This window comes from Heteronotia binoei, chromosome 10 (genome assembly GCF_032191835.1).
Source record: "Heteronotia binoei isolate CCM8104 ecotype False Entrance Well chromosome 10, APGP_CSIRO_Hbin_v1, whole genome shotgun sequence".
Taxonomy (NCBI): domain Eukaryota; kingdom Metazoa; phylum Chordata; class Lepidosauria; order Squamata; family Gekkonidae; genus Heteronotia; species Heteronotia binoei.
Genome location: NC_083232.1, coordinates 29,085,740 through 29,110,248, shown reverse-complemented (window position 1 = coordinate 29,110,248; position 24,509 = coordinate 29,085,740). Strand labels below are relative to the sequence as shown.

The 24,509-nt window shown below is 40.9% G+C and overlaps 1 protein-coding gene across 1 annotated transcript in view; it reads left to right on the top strand.

Annotated features, from left to right (window-relative positions):
• Positions 1 to 24,509, top strand: part of CCDC7 (coiled-coil domain containing 7) — a 51,770-nt gene that overhangs the window by 25,009 nt on the left and 2,252 nt on the right. The window contains exons 8-14 of the mRNA XM_060248334.1: positions 4,445 to 4,475; positions 10,635 to 10,730; positions 11,161 to 11,258; positions 11,568 to 11,637; positions 13,743 to 13,808; positions 15,330 to 15,695; positions 17,843 to 17,922. Coding sequence (XP_060104317.1) covers positions 4,445 to 4,475; positions 10,635 to 10,730; positions 11,161 to 11,258; positions 11,568 to 11,637; positions 13,743 to 13,808; positions 15,330 to 15,695; positions 17,843 to 17,922 — 807 coding nt within the window. The remainder of the gene's footprint in view (positions 1 to 4,444; positions 4,476 to 10,634; positions 10,731 to 11,160; positions 11,259 to 11,567; positions 11,638 to 13,742; positions 13,809 to 15,329; positions 15,696 to 17,842; positions 17,923 to 24,509) is intronic.

The following is a 24,509-nucleotide window of genomic DNA, read 5'->3' as shown; positions in this document are numbered from 1 at the left end:
GTTACTTTCTCTTCCCTTCAGTCCATTTGCTCATGAGTATAAAACCAGGCCATTATGGATGCCTCCCATATCCCTCTCCAATTTGTTCCCACCAAGTTCATGATTCTTCACTGCACAGATTAGGGAGGGCTGGATGGGGACAATGGATGTGTGCATAGACCCATTCCATGTAATGGTATGGTATGCTGAGTGCCTGTACATTTGTGTTGGGTGGGGCTTGCAGAGGACAACAATGATCCGCTGTGCACCCTACAAATCAATTCACACATGGGAAGAGTATGCATGTGGAGATGGTTTTATGAGCCATAACTATCTGACGTTTTTATGCCTTCCTTCTGCTAAGAATCTAAAGAAAGCACAAGTAGTTCATTCTTCCACACTATATCTGCACAACAGTCCTGTAAAACAGATGATGCTGAAGAGAGTGACTGCTCCATGTTCATGGCATATTGGGTATTTGAACCCAGACTATACAAGTCCTTGTTTGACACTAACCACAGCACCACACTGGCTCCCAGTGTGAAATATAAGAAACAGAAAATATGCTTTAGAAGAAGAAAAGAGAATGGATTTATACCCCCCCCCCCAATCTTCACTCAGAGTGGCTTACAATCTCTTCCCTTCTCCACAACAGACACCCTGTGAGGTAGCTGAGGTTGAGAGAGCTCTCCCAAAAACTGCTCTTGAGGGAACAGCTCTGAGAGAATTGTGATTTACCCAAGGCTGCATCAGCAGCAGCATGTGAGGGAGTGGGGAATCAAACCCAGTTCTCCCAGATTAGAGTCTGTGCTCTTAACTAGTACACCAAACTTGCTCTCACCAAGCTGTAATTTCTCCATGCAGGATTGGTTAGGGCTCTGCTAGGCAGCCCACTTTAAATCCAACAGCTCAACAGAGCCTGCCAAGGAGCCCACCAAGTTAAACCAGCCAGCAGGAAAAGGCAGCACACACCTGAACTTGCAGGTAGCCATTGGCATCACTGTGCCGTTGGGAGGCTGTTCAGCTCTGTACTGCCTTCTCCCTCTGCCCTGCGGAAAGGGGGAGGAATCCAAACCTCCCCCTCTGCAGACACTCATTATAAGTCAGGATGACACCATCCTCTGAACCTTAAAGGAGAAATCTTTAGCCTGGCTTTCATGCTTCTGCTTTTCAGATCAGGGAAGAGTTGAGAGAATAGGCAGGGTGCTTAAAAAGGAGGAGGAAGTGAGAGACCAAGGAGGGAGAAAGTAGTTGTGTGTACAGGAAGGGGGGCTGGTTTCTGGTAATTGGAAGTTTCTGACAATCAAGTAGCACCTTTGCCTCTCCAAAGGCAGAGACACTCAACATGCACACACACACATAGCAGAGCTGTCCTCTCCCCTAGTGCTCCACAATACGGAAAACTAGGTTTCTCAACTCCTTGTCAATTTCTGGGCCAGTCTGGTCAGTTTCAACAGTGAGTTTTCCTTCTTTGCCTGTTCCTTTCTGTTCCCTATCATTCAGTGTACTAATGCTAAAAGGCATGTGCAAACCATGAACAATGAGGATTTAAATGGAAGCTGCTTGCTGGACATTACTACGCAGATGTGATGGGGCAGCTGCATAAATTTAAAAAAATTGGACAGTGCCCACCGAATGTCACAAGTGACATTCCACCCCGATTTAGAAAAGTGTGTGTGGGGGTTTTTGGTAACTGCAGATTAAATACAACAGATGGTGTAAGACTGGTTCGGATGGCAGGGACAGAAATCTGAAGACAAGTTTAAATGCTTGATTGTTTGGATTCTTTGCAGTAAGTTGTGATTGCAAAAAGGGCCTCTGTTAAAGGTACAGGACATTCTTCTCCAGGCAGTAAGTAACCTTACAAATAGAACCTCACAAGCATTTGTTGAAAAACAGAAGACGACTACATTTTTATTACTTTGCTCTCCTTCATTTTCCAATGAACCAGGGCTTTTTTTGTAGCAGGAACTCCTTTGCATATTAGGACCCATCTCCTGATGTAGCCAATCCTCCAAGAGCTTACAAGGCTCTTAGTACAGGGCCTTGGAGGATTGGCTACATCATGGGTGTGTGGCTCAATATGCAAAGGAGTTCCTGCTACAACCCACCCTGCAATGAACTATTTGTTGGGGGTGGAGGCATTGAACTCAAAGTTTCCTCTAAACCTTATTCTCTATTTTCCTTGAGATTACTTTATTGTTGGTGGTACTCAATGCCTCTGTCCCCAAAATGCTTGTAAAAAAAATCGGACCCAGAGAGAGGACACCACAAAGAATACTTTCACTGATTAACTGACCAAAGTTGATTGATTTGGGAGATCAGCCTGTATGAGTATGCTAGACCCTTAAGCCAATAATTAGAAGTCATTAGCTTAGTTGAAGGGACTCAAACAGAGGCCAGTTGATTCCTGTCACCTTGCAAAACTCTCTGCTCTAGTAGCCCAGGGACTAATGAGTGAATTACATAGTTTTGTGGGAAGGCAGAAGGCTTTTTTTATTCCCTGAAGTTTTTCTGTCCAATATGAACTTGCTTGGCTATTAAGATCATCCTTTGTAATGACAGGGGTCTCATCTTACCATCATTTAATGTGGGCCTATAACTGGTTACTTGATCTGCTGTATCCTTTCCACTGATGGTACATTTTATTTATTGTTTTTACTGTTTAATTTTAATATGGTGTTTTAACTTTTATCTGTAGGTTTTTATTGTTATTATTATATGCTGTGATCCGCCTTGAGCCTGTTTACGGGAAAGGGCGGAATATAAGCCTACAAGATAAATGCAAAATAAATAATAATACAATAGCAATCTGGGGCCTGACCTTGCTTTGGAGCATGGTGCAGAGGGAGGAGGGACTTTAGTCCTCAGTCCTGTGTGATTTACTTGAGCAGAAAAAGCTGCTGTAAGGGGTCTGTTTGCCTTGCTATCTGGTTCACTTGACCTGGGATCATTTGAGTCCCCTTGCCACATGTATGACTGCAGGTTAGGGGGCTCTTACCTGACTGGGGAAGGCAATGGCAAACCACCCCATAAAAAGTCTGCCATGAAAACATGATGCGACGTCACCCCAGAGTTGGTAATGACTGGTGCTTGCACAGGGGACTACCTTTATCTTTTTACCTGACTCTGCATCACATGTATCATGAAGTTAGGCTTTGTCCCATGTGCTACTGCTGTCTGGGTTTAAAAACAGTGGCAACAAGAGCGGGGTCTGTTTGGTGGTGGGATCTTGCTTATGGACATCCTCCCCATAGTTATCCAGTCAGCTCCAAGCTGATTAAGTTTTTGGTATTAGCTTAGAATTTTTATATGTTGTTTACTGAGGCTTTTAGTTCTTTAGTTCTGTCATTCTCTGTTGAGCTGTCTCTGAACAACAGGGAAAGCAGTCTTAAATAGATTATTCAATAGGACTTACTCCCAGAAAAGTATATTTATTTACTAAATTTATTCTCTCTTTCTCCTCATTGGGGATCAAAAGCAGTTTGCATTGCTGTCCTTTACTCTTGCAACAGTTCTGTGTGGTAGGTTAGGCTGAGAGTTGTGACTAGGCCAAAGACCAGTTCCATACTGCTTATCTGCTTTGGATTCAATGCTGTTGGGAAACAGGTTCCCCTTCCCCCGCTTTCTAGACTTTCACCAGCTTTTCTTTGATCTCTCTCATCCTGTTTTGCTGAAAGGTTTTTGGAAAGATTGCAATAAAACTTGAATGGCTGACATTTGAGACTGAAAGTTCAGGTTTTTCTACCCAAATGGCAGCAATTTATCCCCCAGCAATTGCACATTGTTATATTGATTAAATATTATAACAATATGTATAACAGGTTTTCTGAATTCTCAGCTTCCATTAAGAAAAAAGTGCTTAGGCCCTTCTTTTGGGAAGGTATATCAGGAAGAGCATTGTTCTGTAACAGATTCAGAGAACATGTCATACATTCTGTTATAATGTTATATTGCTATATATTCACTTACCAATTCTTTTTTAACTGAAAAAGCCCCTGTTGCCTGAATGAGGGGACATAGCTGCTGCTGGAAAACTGAGAGCAGGAAAATTGTGAGGAAATCTGCCATGTGGAAGGCTCATTGCTACTCTGTGGTGATGGCAATAGCACCAGCAACAGGGATTATACACTCCTGTCCCCATTGGAAACCACCAGGACCACCCAGCCAGCTCCCATGGCAGAATGGGGATTTGGATCTGGACCTTTGAGATTCTAGTCTGATGCTCTAACCACTACACCACACAAGATCTCTGCAGTGTCCTTAGGACCACATCTCAGAACTTATAATTGTGACATGAATCTCTGATGTGCACACAGAAATCAGTGTGAACATGCTTTTCTCTCATTTCACATGATATAAATTTATAATAGTTTGCTTTTCATGCAGCTTTCCTTTTGTTTAAAATTTTAAATAAGTTATAAAATGCAAACTACGAATTCTTTTTAAAATCTTTTTTTTTTAGAGTTACAAATGAACAAGATGTCCTTGAAGGTGTAAGTATGGTTTAATTATTTAAGCTTTTGCAAATGTTCAGAACAGGCATTTGATACAAAAACCAATAATAGAAAATATGGCTAAAATGTTTTATTTTTAATATAATAAAGGGGAGTTTGAAAGAGCTACAATAAAACTGAAAATTTTTACAAAGCTCCTCAGTATACTGTAGTCCTCCAAACAAGACTTGATGTGTGTATATGTGTGCATTTTCTTATTTATCTGTACCTGGTGATGGTGGTATATCTGTCTTTTAACTCAGACTAGAGCATGTGGATGAGGGAAGATAAACCCAGTTTTCCAGCTGTGATACCAAATTGGGAGGTCTAGAGAGAAAATGTGTTTAAAATTACTGAGGGGTAGAGAATACAAAAAAGTGGGGGAAGAGAACAGAGTTTGGCTCTCTTCACCCACATATTCCATTTTGTGTTTAACCCCCCTCCCCAATTCACATGAGTAATTATATATGAATGCCCTTTGTCCTATAGCTCTCTGTTTCTGAAATAGATCTGAACAATTGAGTAATCCTCAAAGAGCTGTTGGGTGATGGAGAGAGATCCCCTTTTCCTTCATCCTTTGCATTTATCTGGCTTTGCAGTTGAAAGGACTTTATTAAAGATTTTAATGGGGAGGGCAGTTTGGAGTGGATGATTGGAACTGTTGTGCACCTATTCCCTGATCCTGATTTCTATTCCAGCCACATTTCTTTAAGGATTTACGCCCCCTTTGGAGTTAATTAACTAGGATGAAAGCACTTCATATTCTAATTATTAACTTTAAAACATACATTTATATTTTAAAGTTATTAATTAGAACTTGATGTACCATGATCCTCTTTGTTTCTGTCCAGACTGGCTTATTAGAGTAACAGGAGAAGGAACTCTGATCCTTCCTCTACCGGTACCTCCATGAATCAGTACTTCTATAAGGGAAATTTCTTGACACTTTTCTTTGTGCAGGAGTGACACTGAGAAAGTTGCCATCTAGCATATGGAGTCCCAGAGAAAGCATTAGGGAAAGGAGTCCCATTTGTTCTTCTGTCAGCTTCTCCAAAGCTCAGCGCTGTGAAGGATATCCCATGAAACTTTTCCTTGGAAAGGAGAAGTAATGTGAAAATGCTGAGACATCTCAACAGTTGTCTTCTCAAAGTTGAACCTACTTACTTCCTTGCAGCTATACTTCCTTGCATTGTACCCTTGTGCTGCTAGGGTACAATGGTAGAAAGAAGACAGTAACCTTGTTGTTTCTTGTTTTTTTTGTTTTTTTTTTTTGTGTGGGGAGTTTTTAAAGGGTGTTCGAAGGAAATAATGGCTATATCCTACCATTCTGACCAGCTAAGTGCAAAGCCTTCCTCCAGAGTAAGGTCCAAACAACATATTATATTTACAGTGTGATTGCCACAAGAATTTGAGGTTGTATAACAGCTGCAAGTTCTCTGTGGAAACTCAATTTAAAAGTTTTTCAGAGATCTGATTTGGATTAGGACTGTTTTCCCCAATGAGGAGGGTTAATTTTGCTTCATTTTGCACATCAAGCCCCCCAAATGGAAAGTAATACCCACCAGGCTATTTCGGTCAGGAAGAGATGGTAGAGATTTCGTATTTTTCTACACAATGTTCAAGTGTGTATACCCTGCTTTGTTATAATCTGAAATTAAAAATTCAATTTGTAATATATTTGTTTCCGCTATGATGTGAGCCCTTTTCTGCTTTACAAACATTTTCCTGATCTGCTTTATGGTATTGACAGGGCCAGTGCCAGGCTTTTTGGTGCCTTAAGCAAGGCCCCCCCACCCCATCAGCCTCCCCCTTTGCTGACAGCCCCCCACCCCGATTTCCTTCCTTCCTTCCTCCCCCCCCCCACCCATGGGCAAAGTCAGGCTGAGGCCTTGCTGCTGCTGCCCCCTCCTCCTGTGTGGTGGCTCCTGGAGCCTCCTCCCTTGGCTGCTGCTGCCATGCCAGTGAGGGAGCCAAATGGGGCTGGGTGGTGCTGTACTACCCTGCCCTCACCGCCACAAGTCACGTGGAGATGCCCAATTTGGCACCTCCGCAGGCTGCCGCCGTAGGTAACGGCCTAAGGTCACCTACTGGGTGTGCTGGCCCTGGGTATTGAGATATGTTTTGTTAATCATTGACTGTTTACACTGTTAGCCTCAGCGAATGCAGCATACCCTTGCATGTAATTTGGTCTGCTTGTATAAGACCAAATAATTGTATAAGTCCACTGTTGGAATTATGCTTTCTATGCAGGGGTGGTTTTTGAAAATTACATTAACACACATGAAGCTGCCTTCTACTGAACCAGATTGATTGATCTATCAGGTTCAGGCGTATTCAATGGCAGTGGCTATCTAGGATCTCAAAAGAAAAGGGTTTTCATATAACTTACTATATGATTCTTTTAACTGGAGATGGAGGGAAGCTTTTACATGCAAAGCGCATGAGCCACAGACTCTCTTTCAAGCCTTGGTCATGTGTGGAAAGCACTTCTATGCATTCAGTAGGGATGCTGATTTGTTTCTCCCACTATTGCTACTCCTTGCTCTGCTCTGAATGGCATTCTAGGTATTCCCCCAAAGTCCAAATAAAAATTCAGAACAAACTTTGGAATGGTGTACGCATGAGCACATGTGTGGGCCATGGTGAACACTGACCTATGAAGCCCTATCCATAGCACAGTGCATTAAGGATCTTTGCACTGTGTGTGCGTGCTGCATTCCAACAGGGTATTATATCATGCAAGTGATAAACCTAACAGTGGGTGGGTGCACCTGGCCCACTGTTAGAGTGAGAAGACTGCAAGCCATGGAGGAGGAAGTGAAACAGATCACTGAAATGGCTTGCAGCCATTTAAACATAGCAGCTGATGGTTGCATCTGCCCTGCTGTTAGGCTGAAATGGCTGCAAGCCATTTCTTCAAATATATTAGAAGCAGGAAACCAGCCAGGGAGGCAGTGGGGCCCTTGGATGACCAAGGGGTAAAAGGATTACTGAAGGAGGACAGGAAAATGGCTGAGAAGCTGAATGCATTTTTTGCCTCCGTCTTCACTGTGGAAGATGAGAAGTGTTTGCCTGCTCCAGAACCACTAATTTTGGAAGGGGTGTTGAATGACCTGAGTCAGATTGAGGTGACAAGAGAGGAGGTCCTACAACTGATAGACAAATTAAAAATTAATAAGTCACCAGGTCCGGATGGCATACATCCAAGAGTTCCGAAAGAACTCAAAGTTGAACTTGTTGCTCTTCTGACAAAAATATGTAATCTTTTATTGAAATCTGCCTTCGTTCCTGAGGACTGGAAAGTAGCAAATGTCGCCCCCATCTTTAAAAAGGGTTCCAGAGGAGATCCGGGAAATTACAGGCCAGTCAGTCTGACTTCAATACCGGGAAAGTTGGTAGAAACCATTATCAAGGACAGAATGAGTAGGCACATTGATGAACACGGGTTATTGAGGAAGACTCAGCATGGGTTCTGTAAGGGAAGATCTTGCCTCACTAACCAGTTACATTTCTTTGAGGGGGTGAACAAACATGTGGACAAAGGGGACCCAATAGATGTTGTTTACCTTGACTTCCAGAAAGCTTTTGATAAAGTTCCTCATCAAAGGCTCCTTAGAAAGCTCGAGAGTCATGAAGTAAAAGGACAGGTCCTCTTGTGGATCAAAAACTGGCTAATTAATAGGAAGCAAAGAGTGAGTATAAATGGGCAGTCTTTGCAGTGGAGGACGGTAAGCAGGGGGGGTGCCGCAGGGCTCAGTACTGGGTCTCATGCTCTTTAACTTATTCATAAATGATTTGGAGTTGGGAGTGAGCAGTGAAGTGGCCAAGTTTGCAGATGACTCTAAATTGTTCAGGGTGGTGAGAACCAGAGAGGATTGTGAGGCAACTCCAAAGGGATCTGTTGAGGCTGGGTGAGTGGGCGTCAGCGTGGCAGATGAGGTTCAGTGTGGTCGAGTGCAAAGTAATGCACATTGGGGCCAAGAATCCCAGCTACAAATACAAGTTGATGGGGTGTGAACTGGCAGAGACTTACCAAGAGAAAGAGATCTTGGGGTTGTGGTAAATAACTCACTGAAAATGTCAAGACAGTGTGCGATTGCGATAAAAAAGGCCAACGCCATGCTGGGAATTATTAGGAAGGGAATTGAAAACAAATCAGCCAGTATCATAATGCCCCTGTATAAATTGATGGTGCGGTCTCATTTGGAATACTGTGTGCAATTCTAGTCACCGCACCTCAAAAAGGATATTATAGCATTCGAAAAAGTCCAGAAAAGGGCAACTAGAATGATTAAAGGGTTGGAAAACTTTCCCTATGAAGAAAGGTTAAAACGCTTGGGGCTCTTTAGCTTGGAGAAACGTCGACTGTGGGGTGACATGATAGAGGTTTACAAGATAATGCATGGGATGGAGAAAGTAGAGAAAGAAGTCCTTTTCTCCCTTTCTCACAATATAAGAACTCGTGGGCATTCAATGAAATTGCTGAGCAGTCAGGTTAAAACGGATAAAAGGAAGTACTTCTTCACTCAAAGGGTGATTAACATGTGGAATTCACTGCCACAGGAGGTGGTGGTGGCTACAAGCATAGACAGCTTCAATAGGGGAGGTCTATCAGTGGCTATTAGCCACAATATGTGTGTGTGTGTGTGTATATAGGCCACTGTGTGACACAGAGTGTTGGACTGCATGGGCCATTGGCCTGATCCAAGATGGCTTCTCTTATGTTCAGTGGTGGGTTTGCTTTCCCCTGCTTGGAGTCAAGGAGCAAATGAAATGGACCACTGAAATGGCTTGCAGCCATTTAACAAAGAACAAAGAAAGAGGGAAGGGGAAAAAAACTCAACCCAAATCTAAACAGTGGAAAAGAAGGTCATTCTGCCTATATACCATTCATAAAATGAATAACATTTAATATAAAATTACATACCACAAATGAATTTTAAAACATTGTTTGAATGTCAGACTGCATAAAATATGTAAACCATAGTTACTCATATACATTTGATGATTTACAATCAACACAAGGACCATATGTGTTTCAGTCCCTAGTGGCTTCCTCAGTGGTCAATATATACAATGTAAAGAGACACCCCCCTATGGATAAAATAATAGAGAGCCAGGTAGTGCCAGCTTTTCAGAATCTATTTTATCTAGTTGTAGGGCAGGCCAATATTCTAAAAAAAAACCCATTTCAGGTATATTATCTTGATGCACCCCTGAATTCTGTTCTATTTGGGAAATAAGTAGGTCCCAAAAAGCATAAATTTTAGAACACACCCGCCAATTATGCAAAAAGTCAGAAGAACATCGACATAACTACATTTATCAGAACTAGTTTTATATATTTTCTGAAGAAGACGCAATGATAAGTACCATCTATGAGCCAATTTAAAATATTGATAATGTATAGAGAAAATAGGAGATAAATTACTAGGAGCCCTCCAAGCACTAGGCCAATCATCTGGATTCAATCTAGATTGACAATCTTGAGTCCATTTATTTTGCATGTGGGAAGAAGCAGGGGAAAGTGTTGGAATTGAATTGAATAAATGATATATATGAGGCAGAAGACCTGTTAATGAACCAGATTGTGCTTTATGGGTTTGTTCAAATAGTTATAATGTGCATGACAATGCTGCTTTTATTGGTGTGGAGGTCAATAAATAATATAGTTGATAATATTTAAACCATGAGATAGCACAGTTTATTTGTGCTTCAGTTTGATCTTTAGATAACAGTTTATCTTTCTGGACTCAATCTAGTCAGATTAACTGATCTCCAAATCAAGTAAATCCCAGGATCCTGTCCAGGTTTAAACGAACATTGGTTAAGAAAAGTGGCATGTGCAGAGATGTCCAATAATAATTTCAACCGTAACTTATCCCAGACCTTAAGCATGTTTTCCATTATTGGAGTCAAGCAAAGAGATGATCTTTTATGTTTAGAATTCCAGCAAAATTAGGTTTAAATAGCTGGAAGCCTTTTCAGAAGTTTCACTTCCACTTCTTGGAAGCAGGGACCATTGAAATGGCTGCCAAAACCTAACAGTAGATGCCCTGCTATTAGGCTAAAATGGCTGCAAGCCAAAAAAAAAAAGTGTTTGGGGACACACACACAACACTATTAATTCCTCTCAAACTTTTCTTGGTGTGTATTTAGAAATTACAGAAGATACAACAGGACTTCCGAAAGCTAGCAGAAGAGAAACAGATAATGGAGGATGAACTTCAAAAGATGAAAGCTTCAGATATAATTGTGAGCGTAATAATTGAATGTTTTGAGAACAAAATATGGAAAATAGACTTTACTGGAAAGGAAGGTTTCAAAACGGTGTTCCAATCTTCTGTTAGGAGTTCTGATATCTAAAGTATTATTGACATGGGTGTACCCACCTCTCTCAAAAGCTTCTAGTACTAGAAAGTGCTCTGCAATATGGTTCTCCAGGCAGTTCTGCATGAGCTGTTCAGAAGTGGCGGTGGGGCATTTAGCCATCTGAACTTTTGTAATATAGAATTTTTCTGTTCATTGAACAACAGAGAATTGATTCCACATAGTGGATCTCAGTCCCTTGTTCTGTCAGAGCTCTTTCAAATGATCTGTGTGTGCTCTTGCCTGCTTGTACACACTTTCAAATATATGACTGTGCAGATTGACAGATAAAGCAAATTTATATCCTCTATTGCAGCAAGAAAAAGGATCAGCAGATACCAGGAAAAAATTATTAGCGAGACTGGAAAAGGAGAAAGCAAAAATTGAAGAGAGAACTAGTGCACAGGGAGAAAAGTAAGGTCCAGCTATAGAAAAAATATTACATACATAATCTACTTAATTTTAGATCACACTCACCAAATATGGCAACAGAGTAATTTAAAAACATTTTTCTCTTTACTGATTTACTGTATAACTGGTTGCTCATTTTTTAGGTTAGTTACTGTGCTAGTTAGCATTATATTTTCTGACATGTCTGTCCAGAGGAACAAAGAGTTGGTGTTTATATCTGCTGATTGGGAAGGCCAGTTTCATAATCCAAATGTTTTGCATAACTTCTTGACCTAATTGTTAATTTGTTATTCTATATGTTCCAAATTACAGGGGGAAAAAGCCTCAGAAGGTAAAAGACTCTGAAGCTGTGAAAGTGAAAGAAGATTTAGCTATAGCACAGGTAATAAATGCATAAGATCAGAGAGATTCCTGAAAAGACAAAGTGTCCTGCAGCTGTATTTGACTGAGCTTTTAAAATATAAGCTTTCTCCAGAAAAAGGGTTGGCAAGGATGAATATTTACTTTAACAGGACAGATCTCTTAACTTCTTCCATGTCTGCACAGAGGTTTGAGGATTAGATACAATGTATATAGTTGTAAATGTCAAAAAGTTGCTAATTTTAAAGGTGCTCCAGAGCTATAATAAGCCTATATTATATGTAGAGCATTGTCAGTGGTATGTGCTGTTGTAGCAGGTAAATAACGGAGACCCACACATTGCTTGGTATGAAACGATTTAATTTGACATCAAAGCAGAATTTAGTCGGGCATAGCCCCCAAAATGACTAAGTTAAATTTTCCTCATGCAAGCCATTTTTATTCAACCCCGAAACAAGCAGGCAAGCCTCCCCCCTTATCTACTTAACATGTCCCTCCTTCCTGTAATTTCTAGTATTTTCCACTCCGCTGTCTCCATGCCTTATCAGTTTAGCAGAAGCTTCTTAGGGCCTCTCTTATCTATTTTTACAACCTTGAATTCACACCCATTTTGGGCTATGTGGCCTCCAGCAGTCACTCTAAATGTTGCATCAGTCATTCTTTTTGCTTTTAAAGGCAAGAGCATATTTCATTTATTATAGGTGTATTCATTAATTATTCAGGGGTCCCTCTTCACTGTATAATTTCAGAATTGAAGCTGGGATTTCAAATATTCTGGAGATTTCAAGGTTGTAATGCTATAGCTGAACTTGATATATGTCAGTGTTCCAGATAGTGTTAGGAATAAACTAGAGGAAACACTTAAACATTATAAATTGATCTCCAGTATGTTTTTATTGCCAAATAACATTTCAGTCCCTCAATCTTTCGCTGTCTGCATACCACTTTCTTCCCTTCAAATGTCACCTCCCCTTTTATTTCCTGCATTGGAGAAGACATACTGGATCTCCTATTTTATTAAACTTTTATAAACAGTAGCTGTGGTATCCCCAGTTTGGATTGGGACCCTGATGCTGGAGGTTGAACCCTTCCTCTCCTGCACCTTTTTCCTGTTTTAAATAGGCTTCCTCCAGTTGCTTTTTTCCTTTTTTAAAAAACCTCTGCTCTGAATGCCCCTGACCTGAGTGTAGATTTCCAAAGTTTTACCCACCTTGGTATTGATTTGTGAGTTAAACATTTTAATAGGTTTTTAAAGTTCTGATCATTCTCAGTAGTTTTTCAAGGGTAGAATGACTAAATCTATGATTTTAAAGTTGGGAGGGGAGGAAAGCAGTATAACATTTAAGACTGGGAAATAGGGGGAACTGACAGAGAGTGATAAAGAAAGATTTATGAATAAAAACAGGGAGGACTTGAAGTGCAGCCTTATGCAGAGTCATACCTTTCTCAGTTAATTGAGGTCAATGGGCTTAGAAGGATATAAGTCTGTTTAAGATTGCACTGTTAATTATGTGTACATTTATAGAATCACAGAATCAGAATTGGAAGGGGCCATATAGGCCATCTAGTCCAACCCCTTGCTCAATGCAGGATCAGCTTAGACATCTCTTGACAAGTGACAGTCCTTCAAATACCGCAATCATGTTCCCCCTCAACCCGCTCTTCTCCAGACTGAACATTCCCAAGGCCCTCATCCTTTCCTCATAGGGCTTCGTCCTTTAACATTGTCTGCATCATTTTATACCAAATAGAGTATGAAGCACTCATTATTCTGTTATGATGGTGTTATTCTTTCTTTATCATACAGGGTTGCATGACCAAGCAAGGCAGATTTCTTTGTTTGTTCACACTGAAACTATGCTTGTTAGTCTCCATTTCCCCATGTAAACAGAAACATCCCACTTCATTTTATTTCATTCTTTAGCACCTTCCTTTTTAAAAGGCCAATTAAGTGGTTGCAATAAATTTCAGTTGGAGTACATTTTCTGACTTAGAATGGGAAAGCTGAATGCATTGGTGTACTTCTTTGGGATGAGTGGAAAGTACATTTGTTGAGCATGGCATATTGGCTATAAAAAAAGCTTAAATATATATTGAAATATTTAATCATTTTTTTTTATATTGTAGGCAAATATTCAGTCTCTTGAAAGAGAGAAGAAAATGCTTGAAGAGAAACTTAAGAAAGTTTTAGAGGTATTGCTCCCAGCAGTTTTTGATACCTTTAGGACGGTGTTAAAAAATGTGAAGTTATTATTATTAGAAATCTGTATCCAAAGAATTTGAATGGTAGTGCAAATCATTAATTTGAATTTCATCTACATGTCTTACTGCTTCTTGGCTCCTTTTTGCTTCCACAGGATGCCAAGTTATAGGACTGCACTGAGAATAGATTCTACAACTTTCAGAGTTCCCCTGTGAGGCCCTAGACTTCAGACCGAGGAGCGAGTGATAATTGCAAAATCATATTATGCTGGATTTCATGATTGTTTCCCCTCCCCCTCATATTGCTCTTCAGAGCAAAATCCTATTGAGGAGACTCTGATAAGCAGTTTAGAGAGGATTCATGTTTGTTCTTTTCTCATTTTTTTCTGGTGTCTATGGAGACTAGAACATGTACTTTATCCGTGTAATCCAAATCCCTCCTCTTCGGGCCACCAGTTCTCATTGGTATTGGTCTGTGTTTGGTTGTTTGTAAGCCATGGTCCTGGCTGAGTTTATAGAAGGAATATATGTTCCTCCTTTTCTGTGTAACAGTTGACATTGTGGGAACTGACACATCATTTTGGAGCATCTGTAAGATTTCATCCACTAATGTGTCCTTCCTCCGCTTTGTTGCATTTTATTTCAAACTTGGTTCTGTCCCCAAAATATGCTTGTATACCATATGTATGGGATTTTGCAGGTCCCATACACACCTCAGTACAGGACACATTGTTACACTTAGTCACTGCCACACTCGGGCACTTGGTCTTGGTCCATTCCCCTTCTAATTACAACTCCTGTCGCACATGGGTTTTGTTAATATGGATTCCATTATCCTGCATATAGCTCAAAGGTGGCCAAACTGTGGCTCAGGAGCCACATGCGGCTCTTTCACACATATTGTGTGGCTCTCAAAGCCCCCACCATCCTGTCAGCCAGTTTGGAGAAGGTATTTCTCTCTTTAAAATCCTTCTCCAAGCCAAGCCAGTTGGTGGCTTGGAGAATGCATTTAAAGTTAAAGTTGCTTTCTTTCCACCTTTCCCTTCCCCATCTATTTGCTTTCTTCCCTCCCTCCCTCCCTGTCTTGCAGCTCTCAGACATCTGATGTGTATTCTATGTGGCTCTTACATTAAGCAAGTTTGGCCACCCCTAATATAGCCTTTTGGTAGTCAAAGAAACACACACACCCCTCCATTTTTCACCAGCAACCCCCTCAATTGGATCCAACTCAATATCCAAAGTAAGATGAATATCTCTATTTAAATTAATTTCTCTGCTTTTCAGACATACCCGTATATTAACAGTTACATTTACATGACTGAATAGTGGTATTTTGAGAATAACAAAATGTGTTTTTGTCAACATTTAAAGGAAAATACTGACATTCACAAAACTTTAGACATCTGCTCTTATATGGCAAGAAGTTAAAGACTTTGAAATCAGATGTGGTTGCTGTACGTAGTTGTAAATTACAAATTAAAGTACCTTTTGTGTTTAACTTTTTTAAAATAGGAAGCTAATATAGCTAGGGGTCAATTTACTGAAATACCCCCAGATATTCCAGATTGGGAGTTCACTTATAAAGCTCTTGAAGAAACTGAAAAAGAGTTACCTAAGAAAAGCAAGAAAGGAACAAAGCTTAAAGGCAAAGTATCTGTTATTGATGGAACAGTTCAGAAAGTATCGAAGCTTGACACTGTAAAAGCAAGTGAAACATTACCTGGAAAAAGTCAAGAAATTTCCGCAGCACTGCAAGCAAAAGACGGTAAAGGCAAGAAAATAGGGACAGATTTGTCTGAAATTGAACGTACCTCTGTTCATAAAATACCCTCTACTGGTTCAGAAAAACTTCCAAAACAACCTGGAAAATCAGAGACCGTAAGAAATCTTTATTATTATTTTAAATATTAAATATAGGTTACTTTTTAGAAAGCAACATTTGAAACTTTGCTATCTATAGTCATAGTTTTTCCCTAGATAATTTCACTCATCTTTTCTTTTGAAGCTGGGTAGTTAACTGCTGAAAATACATGCAGCAGGCAGGCAGCTGAAACAGAGGACGGGGCAAGGGGAGTGGGAGGGAAGAAGCCATTGAGTCAACCATTCTGGACCAAGCCAGTGATTAATAGGTAGAATAGGTATTGTTAATTAATTAGTTGTGTTAGGCAGTTGTTTTGGCTAGATCTAGTGGGTTAGTGGATTGGTGTTTGTGTGTATGGTGCAGTGGGTGAAGCTGATTGGAGAGATGCCACTATAGTCGGGAATCCCAGTAATATGGGAACATAGGAGGTATGGTGATAGGACAAGGCATTATAATGGAAGAAGGTGGAGATACAGTTATGCTTGATCCCATTCCAACCTTTGTCCCATCCTGTGATATGCTTAGTAGTGGGGCTAGGAAAACATACATTTTTTCTGCACTGATGCTGTGTAACACCAGATCTATTAAAAATAAGACTTCAACTTTGCAAAATTATTTTGCAACACAGAACATGGACCCAGCATACATGGCTGAGTCCTGTGTGAGAGAGGGTGAGATGGTTGCCCTGAAAGTACTGGCTCGCTTGGGGTTCTTGGTCCTCCACCAGTCCAGGTTGAAAGGACAAGGTGGGGTGGTGGTGACAATACTTACTTGGGAAGATGGTAGATATTATCAACATGTCCCTGTGATCACAGACTTTCCCAAGAGCCTTAATGGATGGTGTGGTGAGACCACTCTTAAAAGCAACCATCATTGGATCCCATTGATCCCATTAACTGCCGCCCAGTTCTGAACCTATCTATTCTGGGTAAGGTAGTTGAAAGAGCAGTAGCTGAACAGCTCCAGGCTTTCCTGAATGACTCTTTGATCCTGGATCCATTTCATTCTGGCTTCTGCCCTGGCTATGGGACAGAGATGGCATTGTTTGTCCTTACAGATGACCTCTGGAGGCACTGGAGGTGGATTAGCACTACTGTTATTACTTGATTTGTTAGCAGAATTTGAGATGGTTGATTACGATTTTATGACCACTGCTTCACTGGTGGGGATTCATAGGACAGTCTTACAGTGGCTTTTCTGTTTTTTCCACTGTTGGGGGCAGAGGGTGGCACTTGGGGAAAGAGTCTCACCTCATTACCCTTTGGTATGTGGTGTCCCACAAGGGGCGATTCTTCCCAGTTGGTACAAAGCTTTAGGCTGAGTTACCATCAATATGCTAATGACACTTAGCTAATGGATGGCTGTCCCAGATATATGACTCTAGAGGCTGTGGTTGGGTGGTTGAAACAGAGTTGGCTGAAACTAAATACATCAAAGTTGGAGGTCCTATGCCAGGACTCAGGGGGTGGTGGAAGAGGGGGTCCAACTTCCAGCTCTTGATGGAGCAAGTTTGGGTGTGACATTGGATACCTTGTTATCTATGGCTCAAATCACAAATGTTGCCAGATTGGCATTCTTCCATCCATTAGTTACAAGCCATTCATTCTCAAACGTATCAAATGCCATTTTCTATCTGCTTCTATTTACTAGAAGGAACTCCTTTTGGGATCTTGTTCACAGATCTTGTAGTAACAATAAATGTCTCCTTCATGGGATGATGGGATCACTGCATGCATCAAACATCCAGTGGTCTTTAGACTCCCATAGAATCCCTGATTTAAAACATCAACATCTTAGAACTCAAGGAAGTCTATTACTTTCTTTCAGCCTTTCAGGCTTTCTGCAGGGAGTCACAATCTAAGTGACAACAGAACAGCCACAAATGAACAAGTAGGGCCATGATCTCAGCACATATTTATGAGCTTTTAAGCATCATATTCTGCAAAGGGAGTGGTGAAGAAACAGTTTTTACTAGAATGTAGATGCATTCCTTCAACTTGCAAATAGTTTTCTGAAATAACATCTATCAGTTGAGAAATATTGCTAAAGAATATGGGTGCCTTGTATGAAAGAGGGTGTGATACATGGAATAAATAGAATATTTTTTTCCTATTATTTATTCTGTCTTACTTTTCTGTGTAATTGTATTATATTATTCCTGCAGCCCTCAAAGACTGATGCCAAAGGTGTTATAAAACCCAAAGAGTCTGCAGAATTGAAAAAACAACGTTCAGTGGTGAAAGGGTAAGTAAATTTCAAAATTTATGCTACATTGTAATGCTATTCATATTTTTATGTAGGTAAAATGTCAACCATCACTTATGAATATTGTTAATATGGGAGTGATACACAAATAGTATTGTTAGAAGTATGGGAAACTCTGCTGATGTGGAGTAAATGTATTGGATTAGGATCTGGGAGACTTGGATTCAAATCCACCTATACCGCCATGTGACTCATTCATGAGTGACTTTGAACCAGTCACTCACTTTCAGCCTAACCAACCTCAGAAGGGCAAGTGAGAACAATGTATAGTTCTTCTGAGTTCCATGAAGAAAAGGCAGGATAAAAATGTACCAGAGAGATGCATATCTACTAGTAGTGTACATTCGGCATAAACTGAGCCAAAAAATTCCTGAAAAAAATACTTTACTGGTATTTTCTGGGTATTATTTAACCCAAATGCAGATTAGACAATCTGATTGGCTGCCAGTATATCTGAGTCTGAATAAAGCAATTTTTTCTGGCTTTTATTTGGATATATTCAGCTATATTGAATGACTAGTAGGCTCTTCTTGCAGGTCAGTTTAAACCAAGCTGCAAGAGGAGCCAATCCAGAATTGGCTGGTGCAGCAGGAACTGAAAGCTCTACACCACCTCAGCTGGAGCAGACTCCTCTTGCAGCTTGGCAACAGGAACCAGCCCCAGCCAAGCTGGCATGGAGCTCTCAGCTCCCACTGTCCCAGCTGATCCTCTCTTGCCTCCTCTCTGCACACAGATCCTGGGTCTAACTTCTGTGGTGCAGTTTAAACTGTGCTGCAGGAAAAGCCCTCCCAGCCAGGTCTGCATGCACTAGGGAGAGATCTCCCTGCTGCATGCAGATCCTGGGGTCAGCTTCTCCAGCATGGTTTAAAGTGCGGTCTGCAGGAGAAGCCCTCCCAGCCACATCTGCATGCAGTGGGGAAAAGCCAAGCCAGTGCCTCAGGAGAAGCCAAGCGAGTCCCAGGGGTGGACTGGCTTCTTTGAAATTGGTATTTTTCTTCTCAGGTCTATTGGACCTGAAAAAAATTGGGATTTTCAAAAAATCCCAGATTCATATTACCATACTGGTATTGAGACTTGGGAGTTTTTGGAAATACCTTTTTTTAGCCCAATCGACCTGAACCGAAAAAAGACAGGGTTTTTTTTTGCACACTCCTAATGCCTATTTATTCATTTATTTATTATATTTGTCCAATTTTTTTAGCCTGCCCTTCCCTCAAGCAGGCTCAGGCAGGGTGGGTTACAACACAATTAAAATAATATATAGTTGAAATATAAAACATAATTAAAATGTAAATATAATAATTTGTAATATAAAATTCCAGTATAAACATAACCTAACCATTACTAAAACAATTGATGGCATCTGCTACATGAATCTTTAGTGTAGTAGCCACAGGTGAAGCAATACAGTGCAAATGGCTGGGTGAAAATTGGCCAAAATGGAATAGAACATGGCAGAGCTGTGACTACAGGCCACTGAAAAAATAGAACAGAAAATTCTAAGAGCAGTTGCATGTTTAGTTTGTCATTTGCTTGCTATAGCAGAATTGCATGGTTACTGATAAGTGGCCTAACTATAATTTATCTGAGGATTTGGACATTCGTAAATGTACTCATAGTTTTTATTTGCTGCTGAATTTGCAGTATCCTTAATGTTTATCAGTTCTTTATATAGTGTGGTATGTAGATATAAATCCCCCATAGCCAGAAAATTTTCAGCAAACACTGGGAACAGTGGTCTTAATTAGATTACCACTAATCAGATTACTGAGTTTGTTTAGTGGTAGTAATCTAATTATGCTTGAATACCTACCCTTCCCTCCATAAGTTGTGCTGCAGAGGTGGCATGCATCAGCATATGTCTCTTTAAATACTGGGGCATTCTGCTATTGCAGTGCAACTTGAGGGTGAGGGGTGGTATTTAAATACCTCCCCTCCCTGAGTCACATTGTGAGGATGATGCATGCCAGCAGGTAAAAGGAAGGGTATATAAGGGTATATCTAAGATATATTTAATGATTACTTTCTGTAAACACCCTGCTGTTCAGGATCTGATTGAAAGCCTTTTAAATGGATAGGATGACGTTTGCTGAATTGAGCAGGATTTGAACTGTACCCAAAAACTAACACATGTCTTCCTATGTTTTTTTAAAATATGAAAATTTTATAGAATCTAGAACTCAGAAAAAAAGCATTGCAGGATAGTAGATGTAGGTTAAGCATTAATATTTTGCTTGTAAGATAATTTAGCAGTGAAACAATTTGCCTCTTAATAGAATATCCACCAGTAGTTTTCAAGAAATACATATATAATGCGGCTGTATTTTAGATTTAGGCACATATTATGCCTGCAGGAGAGTTCATGTAGGTATATCATATTTTCTTCAGACTCTGATTCTGTAAAACTTTGCCTGTAAATACGCTTTCTCTTTTGCAACAGCATTAAACTTCTTTTCTGCTTGACTAGCATAAGGAGTTCTTTAACATAGGATAAATGGATGCTTTAAAGTTTTGAATCACCTAATAAATGGAAGTGTGTACATGGTCAAATCTTTTCAAAGCAGTGTATGCTGAGGATAAATCTATATTCTATTCTTAAACCACTTTATTATGGTTCATAATGGGTCTACATGAAAGACAGAGCACTCAATACATCTGTTTTTTTCCAGTAGCGTTATGGTACAAATATGTAATGACTTTCAGCAAGCTATAGTTTGACTAGATTGAGAGTTGATCCCAGTGTTATAGGCTCCCAGTTATTTCCAAATACATTTTTCTTTGCAGTGGCACTGGCTATTATATTTGAAAGCACCTCATCATATGGAGAGTCAGTTCTGGTTCTGCCCGGTTTTGATGGCTGCTGGAACTAGCATTTAGTGTGTTCATACAGTTGTTGTGCATCTGTGTTGCTTTTGTATGTTCCTGAGTCATTTGCGTTGGATCCTATGCTTGAACTTCCTGTATCTCTCATCTACTGTTTGTCTCCCTTTTGCCATAGTTATCTGCTTTTCAGTGAAGGGATAGGGTTGGGTGGTGGAGATGCTTTGGAAGCACTGAATGGTTTGTTCATATGTGGTAAAGAGCATTTGGCAGTGCACATCTCAATTGCTTTTTTTTTTCTTTCATTCCTCTCCTGCTTCTGTAGCTTACAACTCTAGAGCTTGGGACAGCCTTGCAATCTTCACTAGAGCTCCTTTTCTCTGACCCATCTATCTTATGGTTGTATGGATCATGGTCAGGATAGTCCTTTGTATGCATTGCTCAGTGCCCTTGTAGTTGCTAAGCAGTAGTAGTATCTTCCAGCCAGTGCAGGAATTATTGGTGAATAGCTAATCACTGAGTATTGATGAATAGCTAATCATGTGCAAAGTGAAAGGCATGTGGGTGGATCTGCTCTGTTTCTGGTCCTTCCCCTTTGTTATCTGGATCATTGTTCTCTTCTCTGAGCTTCTGGTGAGGGGTGGGTTAGGATTGCTGGAGTTTTTTGCAGGCTTTTCCTCCATAGATTACCTAATTGGTTACTGGGGAATAGTCTCTTGGCTCAGCAGTCACTCTCTTTTTGTCTCTGCACACTTGGATCTCAGGGCGATTTCCAGGCTTTGGGGGGCCTGGGCAGAGATCATTTGGGGAGTCCTCCTTTGCCTGCCTTCAGGCTCTCTGCTTACACTTCTCTTCCTGCCTACTAATTTGCATGCTCACCAGGCCTGTACTTCTCCACCTACAGTGTTTCTCCCCACCTGTTCTTCCCCACTGGCAAAATGCTCCCACCACGGTATACTACCTATCCTAGAGGCACAAGGCAGCATATTCAGGCAGGAACACAGATGCCACTGGAGGACAGCTTGTGAAAGGAGGGGGAGAAGGGCATGTGGCAGGATGGCAGGGGAAGAATGTGGAGGTGGAAGTCAGTGGGCCCTGGCAGAAGCTTTGGACCCTAGCAGCTGCCTCACCTTAGGGTATGCTGATACCAACCCCATTGGATCTAATCAGTGCCTGTTTGATAGGTCTATAATGAGAAACTTAGACCTGCTTTAATGGACTTACAAAGCCCCAAGGCTCAGTTGAAAGGGATCCAAATGCAGCCTTCTTGTCACATAGTAGGGAAGGAGGGTGAAAGCTACTTCTTATTGTACAACCTCTTTCTGTTCTTTTTTTCTTCAGCTACCTGGAATTCTAGGTCAGCTAAGATGGGCCACACGTTAACTCTAGTGACATTTTCTTCTCCATGCATATCAAGATGGGATCTCCTAAGTCCATGGCCAAAAAATCTAAGAGAATTATGGAGAAAAGTTAGAGACCACTAATGAAGTAAAATAGCCGCCCTGAGCCTGCCTCGGCGGGGAGGGCGGGATATAAATAAAAGGTATTATTATTATTATTATTATTAAAAACACAACCACTGATAGTAGGGCATGATCTAAACAATTCCAAGAGACTGAGGAAGTCTCATTGCAGTATAGTGGAACAATATCACTTGCCAAAGGATAAGGTGTTAGTATTCATTCTTTGAGTCTCTAAGTTTTTATAGAGGCATAACTCCTAGTTCCTCTTCAATTGTTTTTCAGGCAGCCCCAGCTGAAAGGGGCTGCTTGGTCCCCTCAGATTCTTCCCTTCCAATGACAATTGCAGCAGCACACCTGTTCTCCCTGAGTTCCAAGGCATTCCTCTACACATTGAAGAAAGAGCCATGGATGGAACTTTTGCTTACTATGTAACTTGTCTGACTCTGGGCTGATTCCAGGGATAATAATATTGAGAGGCCAACAAAACTCTTGGGGAGAGTATTCTGACCCACTCATCAAGTCCAGAGCATTATCTGGTTCTTTGGAATCCAAGGAAATCAGTGTGCTCCATTGCCTTTTCTAAGCCTGTACCTTGACTAAACTTATGGCTGAGATTCTTTTTGTATCATACCTGCAACATTTTGTGTCCCTTGCAGAGATAGAGTATATTCTCAGACTAGTTAACTCCTACAAGTCTATGCCTATGCCTCAGAACCCTGAAGAAATAATCTCATATCTTCAATGTTTTGGATTTTTTTAACAATACCATGGCAGATGTTCTGTGTTTGAAGCATGCTCGTGCACACACACAAACACACACAGAGAAGCACAAGCTAAGTAAATGATGGAAAAAATGCAGCAAAAATATGCAGCTTCTAAATGAGACAGACGGAGGGTGGTAGGCAGGGTCAGCATGTATGATTGATGACCCCAAATGGCTGTGAGGGGGTGAAATAGGTCATGTCACAGACATGCTGCATGACGAGAGGCAACTTTGCCCCCATTCAAATTCATTGTGGAACTCAATCAGCAGGTTGGACACAAGAGAAACAATGAGGAAGAAGTTTTAGTGTGAAGCAAGTGATGCAAATTCAAATCTTCACAACTCACATTACGCCTGATGTACTGTTCTGCATTGGTTTGTAAATTTTCCAGAGGCTTTTGGGCTCCACACAATTTTCCAGAGGCTTTTGGGCTCCAAATTTTCCAAGGCTTTTGGACTCCACTCTATTAAGAACATAAGAACATAAGAGAAGCCATGTTGGATCAGGCCAACGGCCCATCCAGTCCAACACTCTGTGTCACACAGTGGCAAAAAAATTTATATATACACACACACTGTGGCTAATAGCCACTGATGGACCTGTGCTCCATATTTTTATCTAAACCCCACTTGAAGGTGGCTATACTTGTGGCCGCCACCACCTCCTGTGGCAGTGAATTCCACATGTTAATCACCCTTTGGGTGAAGAAGTACTTCCTTTTATCTGTTTTAACTTGTCTGCTCAGCAATTTCATCGAATGCCCACGAGTTCTTGTATTGTGAGAAAGGGAGAAAAGTACTTCTTTCTCTACTTTCTCCATCCCATGCATTATTTTGTAAACCTCTATCATGTCACCCTGCAGTCGACGTTTCTCCAAGCTAAAGAGTCCCAAGCGTTTCAACCTTTCTTCATAGCGAAAGTGCTCCAGCCCTTTAATCATTCTAGTTGCCTTTTTCTGGACTTTCTCCAATGCTATAATATCCTTTTTGAGGTGCGGCGACCAGAACTGCACACAGTACTCCAAATGAGACCGCACCATCGATTTATACAGGGGCATTATGATACTGGCTGATTTGTTTTCAATTCCCTTCCTAATAATTCCCAGCATGGCGTTGGCCTTTTTTATTGCAAATGCACACTGTCTTGACATTTTCAGTGAGTTATCTACCACGACCCCAAGATCTCTCTCTTGGTCAATCTCTGCCAGTTCACACCCCATCAACTTGTATTTGTAGCTGGGATTCTTGGCCCCAATGTGCATTACTTTGCACTTGGCCACATTGAACTGCATCTGCCACGTTGACGCCCACTCACCCAGCCTCAACAGATCCCTATGGAGTTCCTCACAATCCTCTCTGGTTCTCACCACCCTGAACAATTTAGTGTCATCAGCAAACTTGGCCACTTCACTACTCACTCCCAACTCTAAATCATTTATGAACAAGTTAACGAGCATGGGACCCAGTACTGAGCCCTGCGGCACCCCCACTGCTTACCGTCCTCCACTGCGAAGACTGCC